The 14756-nt window shown below is 29.4% G+C and overlaps 2 protein-coding genes across 3 annotated transcripts in view; one reads left to right on the top strand and one right to left on the bottom strand.

Annotated features, from left to right (window-relative positions):
• Positions 1 to 14756, bottom strand: part of LOC105202592 (TBC1 domain family member whacked) — a 42048-nt gene that overhangs the window by 14822 nt on the left and 12470 nt on the right. The window lies entirely within an intron of this gene.
• On the top strand, positions 4588 to 13980 carry LOC120359855. The gene is made up of 2 exons (XM_039459255.1): positions 4588 to 5826; positions 13601 to 13980. The coding sequence occupies exons 1-2, from the start codon at positions 5758 to 5760 to the stop codon at positions 13859 to 13861; spliced, it is 330 nt and encodes a 109-aa protein (XP_039315189.1). The 5' UTR covers positions 4588 to 5757; the 3' UTR covers positions 13862 to 13980.

Genomic DNA, 14756 nt, shown 5'->3' with positions numbered 1-14756 from the left:
ATGCTTTTGTGATGTAATTAGGTTTGATATTTATATTTGACAAATTGATATTTTGATAATTATATAGAATGAGGTTTCATCAAATGCAAATTTAGATAAAAATATACTTTAAACGCGTTTTGATACATAATGATATAAGAAAGGTGCGCCTTGTGAAATAGAATATTAATCAATCATGTAAGTGTTTATAATTTATAAATTTGGAAAATACATGTGTGAGCCGTGAATTCAGTTTTGATCAAGGTCCGTATTCTAAATTATTCAATATTTTTTAATTAAACAAAGTTAAATTTAATGACTAATGAAATTAATTTACTTTAAAATTTGCACACATAAAAAACTAATTAAAATTAATTTTGAAAAACAATGCTTGAATTAAATTACAATGTAATTTTGAGTATTAGATTACTACATAATAAAATAGTTGTTACAATATATGGATCATTAAAAATAAATGTAATATATATTATATTTGTAAATTAAGTTTATGCAATATAACTAAGAAATATTGCTATTTATTTATGAATATTTTTTTTACAATTTTTTTTTATATAATAAAATTTTTACAGTAAAAGTTATATTGTAAAAGCAGGTAGAAACATTTTTCACGATCGCTTGATAGTTGCAATGACAGAGCCTCTAATGGTGAATTTCGGAACGCAAACTAAACTTCCGCGCATTATTCATACATAATCGCTGTGCGTGAAAAGATTCACGTGAACTCTCTATGAGTGAAAAATGAAAAATGAAAAGTGAAAAGTGAAACGTGAAAAGTTCCACGTGAAATTACATGATTGACCCCCTGAACTTCCTGAATTAGTGTGTACTAGAGTCCTATATAAAGAGAGAAGCGACATTGATGTCCGAAGCTCTGATTGGTAAAATGATTGATACTTGATTGATTAAGCGAGCAGCCATATTGTGACCACAGCTGTTTGCAGAATGATACGAATGGTGTTTGATGACGTTAAAGCGGTCCCAAAATGGCGGTGGAGGACTCAATTGGATACTGAAGGTTGTGGTGGGGGTTTGATGTCGCTTCTCTCTTTATATAGGACTCTAGTGTGTACTTGAAATAAAATAGATATATATTTGAAAGTTAGTGAAAGCAAGATGAAACGTTCTAGTGCAGTCTAGTGCAGGAATAAAAAACAAGCCTACTGTGTCACACTGTGGCACTCTTGTTGGAAAGCACCCAAAATAGTGTGGAGCAAAGATGAAGACAATTGAATTATCTTTCCAACCTTCAGTTTAATGATCAGACTTTATTTGCGCCTTTAAAAAGCAAAAACTACAAAAAGATCCGATTTACCTGATGACCTCTATCCCTTTCCATTCATTTTATTTTTTCAAATTGTTAATTTTTCCAAACTTCTTTTTTTGTACTTAATTGTTAATTTTTGGTATGTTCAAAATTCAACAATTCTTTACTGTTTTTTACTCCTTTTTATTCATTTTATTTCACAAAGTGCCAATTTCTCCAGTTTTTATATCTTCTTCACTTTCATTATTGATTTTTGATAATCTAGAAATTAGGATCTTTGCTGTTTTTTTTATCCTTTCGTATTTATTTTAATTTTTCAAAAGTAGATTCCTTCAATTTTTATTTTTTTTTATTAGCTTAATCGTTGATCTTGATAATCTGAAATCTTGATAATGTTTGAGAATTGTTTTTTTTATCTCTTTTTATTAATTTTAATCTTTTAAAATATTAATTTCTTAATTTTATTGTTAATTTTATTGTTCATTAAAGTTGCTATTTTTCTATTCCTTATTATTTATTTTAATTTTTCCAATTTCTTATATTCCAATCTTTTTTTCATAATTGTTGATATTTAGTAATCTCAAAACATCGGTGATAATTGTTTTTTAATCTCCTTTTATTCATTTCAATTTTTCAAAATATTAATTTCTTCAATTTTAACCCTTAAACACACTGATTCAGTCTGGGAGAATTTTTCAACTTTGAGAAGCTATAACTTTGATTCCAATCAATATATTTTAACAATTTTTTTTTAAATAAAAATTTAGAATCTCAAAAATGTGACTGCACAATCGGTATTACCGAAAAATGATTTATTGTAAAATTATAATGAAAAACCATTAAGTAAAAATAAAAAATTGTTCAAAAATCCAGTTTTCCTTTAAAAAAATCACATCTTTGCAACAAAATACTTTTAAGACTTTTTCAAAGAAAAAATTATGGCATTGCCATTCTTTTTAAAAAGTATAATTATGTAACAAAGAGAATATGAAGTATTTTTGAATATCTAAAAATCCACTTTTTTTTATGAAAATTATCTTTGCAACAAAAATCTTGTAAGGACTTTACAATACGACATTTTAAAGCTAAAGACTCATATTTTCAAAAAAAATTATGTTATTATCATTGTGTGTTCGAAATATCTTCCAGACTCCCTAGCGTGTTTAACCCTTAAACACGTAAGTGGGTCTGAAAGACCCCATATGAAGTTTTAAACGCTTGCTATGTGAAGACGGAATGAGATAGGAGGTTCGGACCAAGACGTAAAAAAAGTTTGAAATCTCTTTCAATTGATATAGTTGATCAACTTTTTTGGTCAACTAGAATTCGAACGGCACGGCAGCAAAGTTTTGTTAGGGTCAATGCGACCCATATAGTGTGTAAGTGAAACTTTTTTTGTAAGTATTTTACATAAAAAAATTGGACAAAATACATTCGAACAAGTCGATTTGCAGATGTTACTCGCATACACTCTGTCTAAAGTTGGAATACTATAAAATGTTGTAGAAAAGAGTTTTTCCGAAGTATATCATGAAACACATCAATTTTCAATTTTAGACACGATTTAATCAAAAATTCTTCATATTCGCCTTGTTACATAAGTACATTTTTTAATAGAAATGACAATAATATAATTTTTTTTTTAAAGTATGAATCTTTAGCTTTAAAACGCCGTATTGTAAAGTTCTTTAAAGTTTTTTGTTGCAAAGATATGATATTTTTTTAAAAAGTGGATTTTTAAATGCCCAAAAATACCTCATATTCTCCATGTTACATAATTATACTTTTTAAAAGAAATGACTTTGCCAAATTTTATTTTGAAAGTGTGACTCTCTAGCTTTAAAACGCCGTATTTGAAAGTCCTTAAACGTTTGTTGTTGCAAAGATATGATTTTTTGAAGGAAAAGTAGATTTTTGACCAATTTCTCATTTTTGCTTAATGGTTTTGCTTTTATAACTTCACAATAAATTATTTGTCGGCAATGCCGATTATGCAGTCACACTCCCGAGATTTTGAACTTTTGTTTTAAAAAAAAAATCGTAGAAAAATATTGATTGTAATCAAAATTATAGTTTCTCAAAATTGAAAAAGTCTCCCAGACCCAAAAATGTGTTTCCGTATTTCACAGGATCGGTGTGTTTAAGGGTTAAGGATTAATATCTTTTCTCAATTTAAAAAATGTGCAAATTAAACGTTTTCGAACCAAATTGAATCGTTAATAATTTAAAACATTCAAAATCAAATCGAATCAAATTTTGAATTTTTATAGAGGAAAAGAGAGTAATATCCCTGATTAAAAAGACAATAGAATTCTATTGTTTTGAATCAGATTTCTTACACTTTCTATCGTTTTCTTTCGGTTTTTTTTTTATCAGGGATGGCTATTGTCGACAATATGGCTACCCCTATTATTTCCGTTATTTGGTGATGTATTCCAACAATTGTTTATGGAGTTATTCGTTTAGTAGTCGTTTTTTAGTGATGCTAATATGCCAATACATAATGACTGACAATTGTTATAAGGCATTTTTACTTTTGAGCACTTCAAAACTTTTTCAAGGTACACTTTTTTAATCTTTAATTACATACACTTTCTCATTATTCTTAAACTTGAGTGTATTATCACATGAAAGTACATACACTCGAATGTTTTTTTGTTATTTAACTTTTTATTCGGCCGTATACATTTCGAGTTATACAAAGTTAAAACAATAACATGAAATTTTATTAATATGGTTTTTTAAGCAAAATTTTTATATCAAAATATTTCTTCGATAAATCAATTGTCATTCTAAAAAGCGGTGTTTAGAAACATTAGAGACATCAATTTATGCTTATTGTTTAATGTTAAACAGGGATAAAATGATATTTTTAATGAAATTTCTAATGGTATTTCTAAAGTTTCTGAACGTAGGAAAATTCTAAATCAGAAAAATTCTAAACAATGGAAAATTAAAAATATATAATTTTGTAACAAGGTACTGTGTTCCTTTTAAACTAATTTTTTTAAATTGTTTTTATAGATACCATATTACATTTTTTTCTTCCACCGATTATGTAGTGCATTAGATTTTTATAAATCACGTCCCAAATAATAAATATTTCATTACTTTGAGTCTAGAATCTCAAACAACACTCTGACGAATGTAATCGTTCAAGTTCCAATAGAAAATATTAATTATAAACAAAGTTATTCAATAAAATAAAAATGGGTGTCAATATTACCCTTTTCTCCTCTACCAAATCGAATCGAATCTTTTCAATTCAAAAGTAAATCAAATTTGAATAAAATTGTTACAGATTTATGTACTAATTTGAATATAATAAAATATTTTTAATGGCGTAATTTTTTTAAATGGATGAAAAATTAATCATTGCATAGACTTTTGAAAAAATGCCTTACCAATTATAAGTAAAATGTATTGTGTGCTAGAAAATTTATAATAAATATCAAATAAAGAATGTGCAAGTTTTACAAACTAATACATAATACATATAATATATACAGAATGTGATACATAAAAAACAACTGTTTCGAAATCTAATTATTGACGATTCAAGATTATTGAATTATTCTTATAGTATAATATCTAGTATTAGCCTAGAGTCTAAGCTAATAATAATATACACGTCGGTCTTAAGACTTCTGTGAATATCATTGTTGTTATGAAAAATATTATTATATGTGCCTTGGTGGTCGAATTGGCTAGGACACTTGCATGAAATGTTGGCAGGTTTAAACCCTGGCCAAGGTAATATTTTTCGCAACAGATTTTTTATTTTTTCAGGGATAGGGAGATCTTAAAAGGTGCTATGTTTGTGTTAATAATATAACATTGACCAATCAATTTAATTTTATTATATTACTTATTCTGATTCAATCTAAGAGCTGTGTTTGAAACCGAAAGTAACGGCATACGGTTCGAAAAACTCAATAATTGTACGTAAAATCACCAGAAATATTATTTCAGTGACAACATCCTACTATAATCATGTATATGCCTATTTCGTCCTTTATTATTCTTTAAAAATTTGGAAACGTTAACACTTTGACAAAAAAAAAAAGACTTTTTTCATACACCAGAACGAGACTAGTCGGTTCCTACAGTTTTTTGCGTGCTGAATACGAATCTCCTGTCCAAATTGCTCTATTATGTCACAATTTTGAGAAATTTGCAATTAAAGTTGTAAAAGATTATTTTCACTTTGATTTATTCAGTTCCAATTTTCTTTTCAATTTTATTCAGTCAAGTAAGCGACTGATGCTCGCAAAATTTTCCAGGTACGCGATCCCGCCGCCACGGTCAGTTACTCGAAGGTGAAACAACCGGAGCCACTGGCATTCACGCGAGCGGAACTGGCCGCGTTATACAAAAAGGCCTTGGAAAAAGGGTCAGCAATCAACCTGGAGTCGTTAACGCAGATTCTCAATGCTGCGGGCAATGGCAACACACCGCCTCAAGCCGGTCATCCGCAGCTACCGGTTAAACCAATGTACAACTATTACTTCTTCCCGCTAAAGAGCTTTGCGTCCGAATTGCAGAGGGATCATCAGACCGCGGTAAGCGAAAGTCACAGGATCCGTTGCGTCATCCGTTAGGCGTGAGCTGCGGATTTTTCTCGACTCTCTGATGTAACCAAATTTTATGTAAATATGTGGGCAGAGAAAAGGGGAGGTGCTAATGATTTTATACCAAAACACTAATACATGATTAATTTCTTGATATGTGAGATATTGTTTGATTTTTACACATTTTGCAAATATCATACAAATTACAGAAATTTAATATTAATATTGGTCAATTGGTCAATTAAATAATTATTTTGAAATAATTATTAAAAGTATACCATTATCCTAGTGAAAAATCTTATAATTTTTCATATACTTTTTCGAAATTTTTATATTTAACATTTTGTAACAAATTTCTATATAGTTTTATAATTTTTCAGAAAGTTTCTCAAATTTTTTATACGAATTGGAAATTTTTTTCAAAGTACTGATTTTCAAAGTACTGAAAATTTACATCTTTTCTAGAATTCTTTATATAAGATATTTAACAAGAATAAGTTGTAAGTCTAACAAGAGTAATTGTAAGTTGAATAAGGCCTATTTATAATTTAATATCTTTTAAACAATTCTGTTAAATACAGTCTTTTAAATTCTATTTTTATTGAAAACTATATTATTTATAGTTTATAAATAATAAAACAAATATGGCTCTTTGATTGGTTGATGACATCTTAAAACAGTACTTGAGACGATCTTACATATAAGAATTGATTATGAATACCGACCTTTTATTTGCTGAATTCATACATTATGATACACATTAAATTCAATATTATTTGAAATTCATATTCAAGGCCTTCAAATTAGGCCACAGTTAAAAAATTAATATGTGATATACAATTGGACCCCGTATAACGCGGTATTCTTATAATGTGAACTAAAAATTGTGCTGCTGGCCCTCGTATAACACGATTAGAAAAAGTGTATTTATTCAGTTTTAACCTATTGTTTAAAATAGAATAAATTGCATATTATTTTTGATTATAGTAAAAAAAAAGTGATTATTCAGTCTTCCATATTGTGTAAAACAGAACAAATTACATATTATTTTCTTTTATATTACAAAAATAGTATTCAGAGAGTGCTAACTTTTTGTGCTCCTTATTTCGTATAAGACGTGATTTTCATAGCACAAAACGTATGTCTCGCGTTATAAAGTTCTTTGTACTTCTCAAAATTATGTAGAGAGGATACAGATACATTTGTAAAAATTTCTGCTACCTGCAAAACTAAAATTTAGCTTTTATAAAAATACAGCTAAGACTAATGACCAGTAACCATCCTAAAATGTCTAAACGAAGTAATTTTAACGCTCTTAGAATTCAACGCAAATTATACGACATATCAATATTCCACCACACCAGATATATTTCATAACTGCCGTTCTTCCTCTGTGTAATATAAATACTTTTTTAATAGTATTATCTTACGATTTCCTTTTTCAATTTCTTTCAAAATAGAACTCCCGTAAGAATTTTCTTTATAGTTTTTTCAGATATTAGCTATTAAAAGAAAAGAACTTAATTATAAACTACATCATCAAATTACAATTTCGCATAAAATTTGCACAAACATGACCTTTCCAAGGATTACCAAGGCTACGTTCCGAAATTCATTTCAATACTGAAAATCTATAGTAGGGGAGACCGGGGCAAATCGTTAGACGGGATAATTCGATAATTGGAAATATCTTTTTATGGGTACATATTAAAAATTTACTTTAAACACTGTAAACACGTCCTAATGTAACGATGTTGCTAATAAAATTTTGTTGGTAACGGCGTCATATTAATGTCGTAGTAGTGAAAAATGTGTTTTGCGACAGTCGAAGTAATTTCTGATAGTCAGCATTTCTTCGAAATTTAAATAAGATAATAAGATTTTTTTGAAAACTTTGAATGTATCGTGTCCAGTTGAATGTATTTGAAACATTTCGTGCTTACTTTTTGCTGTGTGATGTCTATTTTTGTCGATCAACGCAATAATGCGCACAGTTGATGTTGGGGCTATTCGTAATAGTGAGCACCGGGGCGATTCGTTAATACTGATTACAGCGCCTAACCTAAGTTGGATAACCCTAACGCTTTGGCTGTGTTACGAACGTCTGCGCTATGCAGAGTTAAGCATTGAGATAAAGTTTTTCATTGATTTAGTTCAAACTTGATAATATTGTGTATTTCAGTACATAGAACATGAATATGAATATAAAATCGACATTCTTAAGCAGGTAAAAAGTTATAAGGCGTTAAAGATTGACACTTGTGAGGTTAGGAAATCTGTCACACCATAAAAAGACATGCGAACGTGTATGTTTGCATTTGTTTTTTGTAGTATACCTATATCTTTTTTTAAATAAAAGAAAGTCTTAACAACAGCTTTTTTACAGTCTTTCAACTTGAAACACAAATTTCGGGATATTCCCGGACTAATTACGAATTACCCCGGGCTTGGAGCTCTTCGTAATTTTTGGCATTGGTCGACATTTTTATATGTACTTCAAAGCAAGTACACTTTCATGTTCTATCTATACCGGCATTGTGAAGGGGAAAATTCAACCTTTCAAACCGTCCCATGTTTCTTTTTTTTTAATGAATATAGAACTCAGGAGACACAAAAGAAAAAAAGGTCCAACGAATAGCCCCGATCTCCCCTATATAGTATGTAACGTGAAGTGTAGATTTTTAGTATAAACAACTCGAATTCGATTAAAACCCTTTTCAAAAAGTTTATTTTACTCAATTTGTAGATTACTACAACAACAAACTACTGGGTTTGCTTAGGCTTATAGGTTCTCCGCTTTGTAAGAGACGATCAAATGACTGGTGCAATCACAAATATTAGTTTTAATCGTGTCTATTGTGTCTAGTGATAGGCGTTATTTTGTTATCTATTACTGAGTAACTGTTATCGAAAAATAACTTTAGTAACCGTTATTAAATTTTGAAAATATCGGGCTAAACGGCTATTTTTATCATTACAATTTTACAAACAATAAGGCTAATATTATATTCGTCGTATGACAAATTTTTGTAAAGCGTGTTAATTGGCTGCAGGATAGAAGATTTTTAAAAACTGGAGGAGTTTTCTAGCCGTTAGCTATTTTTAAAAACTGGAGGAGTTTTCTAGCCGGTAACTATCAAGACGTTTCAAAAACTAGTAGACCAATAATTAGTTGAAATGTTTTCTAAAAGCAGTAAATTATTGTATAATAAATTATAAGTTCTATTCGCGTTGCTTGCCCTTTTTGCACTCATTGTCAGTATCTTTATTGCTTTTCTCTCGATTAAATTCGTTTCAAGTGTAACAATTTTTGGGAATTTCAAGCAACGCAAACAAACCTAAAGTGTGGTGAAATATTACTAACTATTTAACTGAGTAACTGTTTAAATAACTAATTATTTTGAAATAATATTAGATGTACAACTTAATTCGGTCCGTTTTTTTACTTGAAAAACGTATTTATTTGAACGATAAAATGAATTAAAACCTTATTCAAAGTAGGGGAGACCGGGGATAAAAGTTCCGATTTTAAGAAAATATCAAAAATGATTAGTAAAATAATTTGCTGTTTCTTTGACTATTGACTGATTTATCGTCAAATTTATTATATTTTAGGATTATAAGGTTAATTGTAGTATATTATCATTGATTTTAATACAAAGTCATTTATATGTGTCAAAGTCAGAGAACATTTTACCTCCTTCATGGGGTTAATTGTTACTACACTGAGGTAATTTGTTACCAAAAGATATAGTTATTAAAAAAAAAAAAAATTTTTTTTAATAAATCAAAACACGTGAATTATATTTATAATTAGTATTTAACGAGGTAACGAGACAATCAGGTACATTAAGACCAACTGATATTTACGTTTAATTATAATTATGTTAATAATCATAAAGTTTATAATAATTATAAACCACATCTAAAACTATATTTTATCTCATTTTTTGTTACAAACATTTGTATTTATGAGATCAGTGCTTTGAAATGATCTTTACAATCTTTCTAAATAATAAATTTAAAAATCTAATCTAAATAATAATAAAATAAAAAAAGTATCAGCTTTTTAGAAGAACAATAAAAAAATTAAATATTAAAAACTTAAAAAAGAAAGCAGAAATGAAAAAATTTTATTAAAATAAAAAATTTTTTAACTATGAAAACTTGGCCCTACTGGATAAGAAAAGTAATGAAAAGAATTGACAGAAAGAATACAATAAGCATAACACTTGTAAAATATGCATTATAAAAGCAATTAGAAGTAAGTTACAGATTAAGTTTCTTTAACATTTAAGTAACATTGTAAGTTATTATAATTTTCTAAGTTACAAGTATATTTTTCAACATTAGGTTATATTTAGATATCTAGTAGTGCCAAGTTTTTGTAGTTTAAAAATTGTTTATTTTAATAAAATGTTCTCATTTCTGCTTCCACTTTAATTCTTTGAAATTAAATGTTATATTCCATTAAAACTTTTTCTGTCTTTTGTTTATATGTCAGCATTCTATAACAAAATGAGAATCAATATAAACAACTGCACATATGTGACAGGGCAAACTTTCCGGGGTGACAACGTACTCCAAATCGCGATAACAACTAACCCCATTAGACACATACAACATCTTGATACAATTTTTTGCCTACATATTAAAATGGACGAATAAACACTACAGTAACATATTTCTGAATGTATATCCATCTACATAAACACAATAAATAATAGGAACTACCTTAAATAAGCAAAATAAATCAAAAAATTACGATGGACAAATATTTACTTACTTGATTTACGAGCATATCTTTACACAGACCGCGGCGTAAATTAAGTTAAACGCTACTTGCGATATTAAGATAGTTGCCGCAATTGCGTGATCGATTGTTATTTTGTGACGTACTTACAGCATATCGCTATCTCTTTTTATTTTGAAATTATAACCACCGTAATAATGTACCCCAGAAACATTTCACCCCAGCCTCCCCTATTGCCCATCGTTAGCCATTACTTTTTCCTATCCTTCTAGCAATTTATGGATTCTGTCGCGGAAGAAGCGTTAATCTTTTGAAATCAAGAATGAATCGCGCCAATTTTTGATACCTTGTTTTGAAATAAAGCGTATTCTAGTCAAAGCGTTCTGCATCGATCGAAACAAATGGTAATCGAAAGAAGCAAGGTCTGAGCTATAAGGCGGGTGAGCCAAAACTTTCCATCCGCTATTTTCCAAATAGTTTTTAACCAGCACAGCAACATGAGGCTGAGCGTTGATAAAAGATTATGGACTTATTTGGCTACAAGACAATATAATTAATATATTTAATGTTTTTAACAAATACACGACAAAAGCACAGCATCATTATCTTTTTTTTTATTATCATCATGTTGCTCTTATGTTGTCGAAAACGATTGATAAAGTAAAATGTTTTCCACAAATAGAAGTCATTTTGTTGGCAACAGAATGAGCAACAGTTGCTCTCCGTTTGCTCTGAATCTGCTGACATAAAATGTCTCAAATCTACTCTCATGTTGTTGAATACGTATGACTACGCATTACGTTTCCTGCAAATACACAGCAACTAGTCGAAAATTCGTGCTCAGCATTAAGTTGCCTGATTTTGTAAAACATGCTTGACTATCAGGGTTGTGTCTGGTCGCATATTCTGGACGTTTTTGACTATAGCTCACTTTAAACGGATCAATTGTTGCCTGTAGAAGTCTCCCGTGGCTTGACCAGATTTTAGTAGCTCATAGTGGATCACATCCTTCTGATCCCACCAAACAGAGCATTACCTTGGCACCATGGATATTCGGCTTCGGCATTGATGTTCCCGGTTGACCGGGTTGTACATACGACTTTTTGCGTTTCGAGTTGTCGTAGTAAATCCATTTTTCGTCCCCGGTAATGATTCGATGCAGAAAAGACTTCTTTTTGTACCGTTCAAACAACATTTCGGACATGTAAAATCGTCGTCTGATATCTTTCGGTTTCAATTCGTATGGGACCCAATTTCTTTGCTTTTGGCTGTATCCCGCGGCTTTGAGTCGTTTCGAAATAGCGTGTTAAATAACTTCCAATTTTGCGAGCTTTTCTTGCATTTAACACGAATCTTGATCGAGTAACGTTTCTAATTCTTTATCTTCAAACTTTTTTAGTTGACCAAAACGCTCATTGTCTTCAATACTAAAATCACCACTTTTAAATCGTTGAAACTATTCTCTGCAAGATTTATCCAATGATGCAGATTCACCATACACTTCCACAAGCATTCAATGCGCTTCAGCTGCACTTTTCTTCCAATTAAAACAGAAAATTAAAACTTCCCGCAAATAATGTTTATTTGGAACGAAACTCGACATTTTCAACGCAGTAAAAATTAAACTTGTTGTGCAAAACTCAAAGGCTTGTAAACAATATTTGATTGACAGATGTTGACACTTCACGATACAGCAAAAATCAGCTGTCGCCGTCAACCATTTATAGCATCTAGAGCCATCTTTTAAAAACAGACCGAACTAACAAGGAAACACAGGGAAGTGTCCGCCTCAGATTAAAACGAGTTTTTAATATGTTGTAGTACAGATAAAAATAAGGGACACGTATTTTTTTTTATTATTATTTTTTAGTTTTGATGATTTTCTGTTTTTATGTTAATTTGTTTTTTATTTCCAATTTTTTACTAAATTTGTTAATTTAGTTAATTTTTATTAATTTGTTGGTTTTTTCTTATTTTTGTAATTTTTGTAATTAACTTTTTATTTTTTAATTTTTACTTAATTTTAATTAACTTTATAATTTTTTAAATTGTTTTTTAAATTTTTAATTTTTTTTGTTATTAATTAATTTTTAATCTTAAACTTTTTAATTCTTGTTATTAAACCAACTTTTGGCAGCAGTCGGGAGTTTTTTTTTTTATTATCTCTTATAGTTTCGACGATACACGCTTCGAAAGAAAAAACCCGATTTTCTTCAAAGGGGTGTTTCACCCTTAAAAGTGTATTAGGACACGTGTAAAAAATACGTGTCCCTTATTTTAATCTGTACAACATATTAAAGGCACGTCGAAACCGAAGGGAGTCACTTTTGTAGCGCACGAACGCGCGGACGGGTGCGCGTACCGTGCGTATCGAGATTTTTAATTATTTTTGGAAAATGGGAATGTTGTATCGTAACTTTATCATATACCGTTGAATTCGTAATAAAATAAGCTTTATTTTGCTTATAAAAACATAAAAATTTTGAAAAAAAATAGGTAAGTGGTGGGGGAAAGTATTAAAAAAAATTAAAAAAAAAAAATTTTTTTTCCGCTGTCATAAATTACTCTTCGAGCCATTCAACTTTCATTTAAAACATTTTTTTCTATCTTATAGTTTCGACGGCATACACTTCGAAAGAAAAAAACCGATTTTCTTCAAAGGGGTGTTTCACCCCCTTAAAGTGCGTATGGGCACGTATAAAAAAATACGTGTCCCTTATTTTTATCTGTACTACAACATATTAAAAACTCGTTTTAATCTGAGGCGGACACTTCCCTGTGTTTCCTTGTAAGTTGTACACCCAATAGTAATTGTTATAACTGCAACACAGTAGCCATAATACTCCCTTTTTCTACATCAAAATTTTATTAAAACTATAACAAAATTCATTGATGGTCACTTTGTCCCACGATTATCGTGATTTTAAGAGTAAATTCTAAGAAAAAAAATCTATTCGTGTATTGAATATGATAACCAATAAATGTGTGTGAATTTACATCATTTTTTCACAGATGGTTCCAATATATGCTGCCACGGACACTGCAGAGAGCACTCAGAAGCAGCTTATGAATCCGCTCTTCGTGGCGATTGGCACGTTCATTAGCATGGCGCTTCTGTTTATGATGGGCGTACTGTTTTTACCGAAACTGCCGCAATTGGGACTCTTTAACGCGCGAGTGGCCGATAACGACGACTTTTTGCATCTAACGACTCTTGTAATGAATGCCATAGACGGACACAATCGCTGGCAGAATTTCAGCACAGCTAGCTGAGAATAAAACGTGTCGCATTTTTTTATGTTAGAGATTGAAAATATCTGTAAACATTTATATCGTATTTTACGTAAAATATTTGGACGACGATTGAAAAAAAAATAATTACATTACTAAGGACGTGTATATTATATATATATTATATATATATATATATATATATATATATATATATATATAACATGTTTTCAAAATAAATTTTAAACATATTTTTTAAATATTAAAGAAGTACGAATTTATAGATTATTTTATTGCATTTGAAAGTAATACAAAAAATGTGGCTGAACGATTTTATATCTAAATAAAAAATTGTTTCAATAAGAAATAGAATGTGCTCTAATATAATTAAGAAATAATGACAAGTCTGTATTAATTTAAAGTTTTGTCGTGTAGAAATCAGTTGTTTTGTAAATATAAAATTTATGTATAGAAAAACTCGTAGCGAATTTAATTGGACTGCACTAGTGTGCACTGGTGCACATTAAAGCCATTGTACACTGATCTAGTAAATATTAGTCCAGCATCACCGATTTTAATAAAATTTTATGGATGTGTAGTATTCACTCAAATATTTACTACAGTAAAGCTCTAAGTTACAATATTCAGGCATTTTCGAAAAAAAAAAAATATATATATATATAAAAATAACAAAAAGTCAGTGACGTAGCGTTCAGCGATAAGACATTGATTGCTACGTTCAGGATTTCAAGTTTGATCCTCGAAGATAAGACATTTTACAAGTAAATCTTATATTTTTAAAATGTTATCTACAATTTTTAATCCATTTTTAATTATTTAATATAAAGTTTGTATTAGGAAAGGCTTTGAAGAAATAAATCAAATTAAGACTCCAAAATTAACGCAGTACAATTGTATAGGCCATGTGTGTTAGTCT

The sequence above is a fragment of the Solenopsis invicta genome, unplaced genomic scaffold (genome assembly GCF_016802725.1).
Source record: "Solenopsis invicta isolate M01_SB unplaced genomic scaffold, UNIL_Sinv_3.0 scaffold_117, whole genome shotgun sequence".
Lineage (NCBI taxonomy): Eukaryota > Metazoa > Arthropoda > Insecta > Hymenoptera > Formicidae > Solenopsis > Solenopsis invicta.
This window is presented reverse-complemented; position numbering and strand designations above follow the sequence as displayed.

Excerpts from the sequence above, each read along its gene's own strand:
- LOC120359855 (XM_039459255.1), top strand. The coding sequence starts at position 5,758 with ATGTACAACTATTACTTCTTCCCGCTAAAGAGCTTTGCGTCCGAATTG. Across the intron at positions 5,827-13,600 it reads AGAGGGATCATCAGACCGCG|ATGGTTCCAATATATGCTGC; the intron begins GTAAGCGAAAGT and ends ATTTTTTCACAG.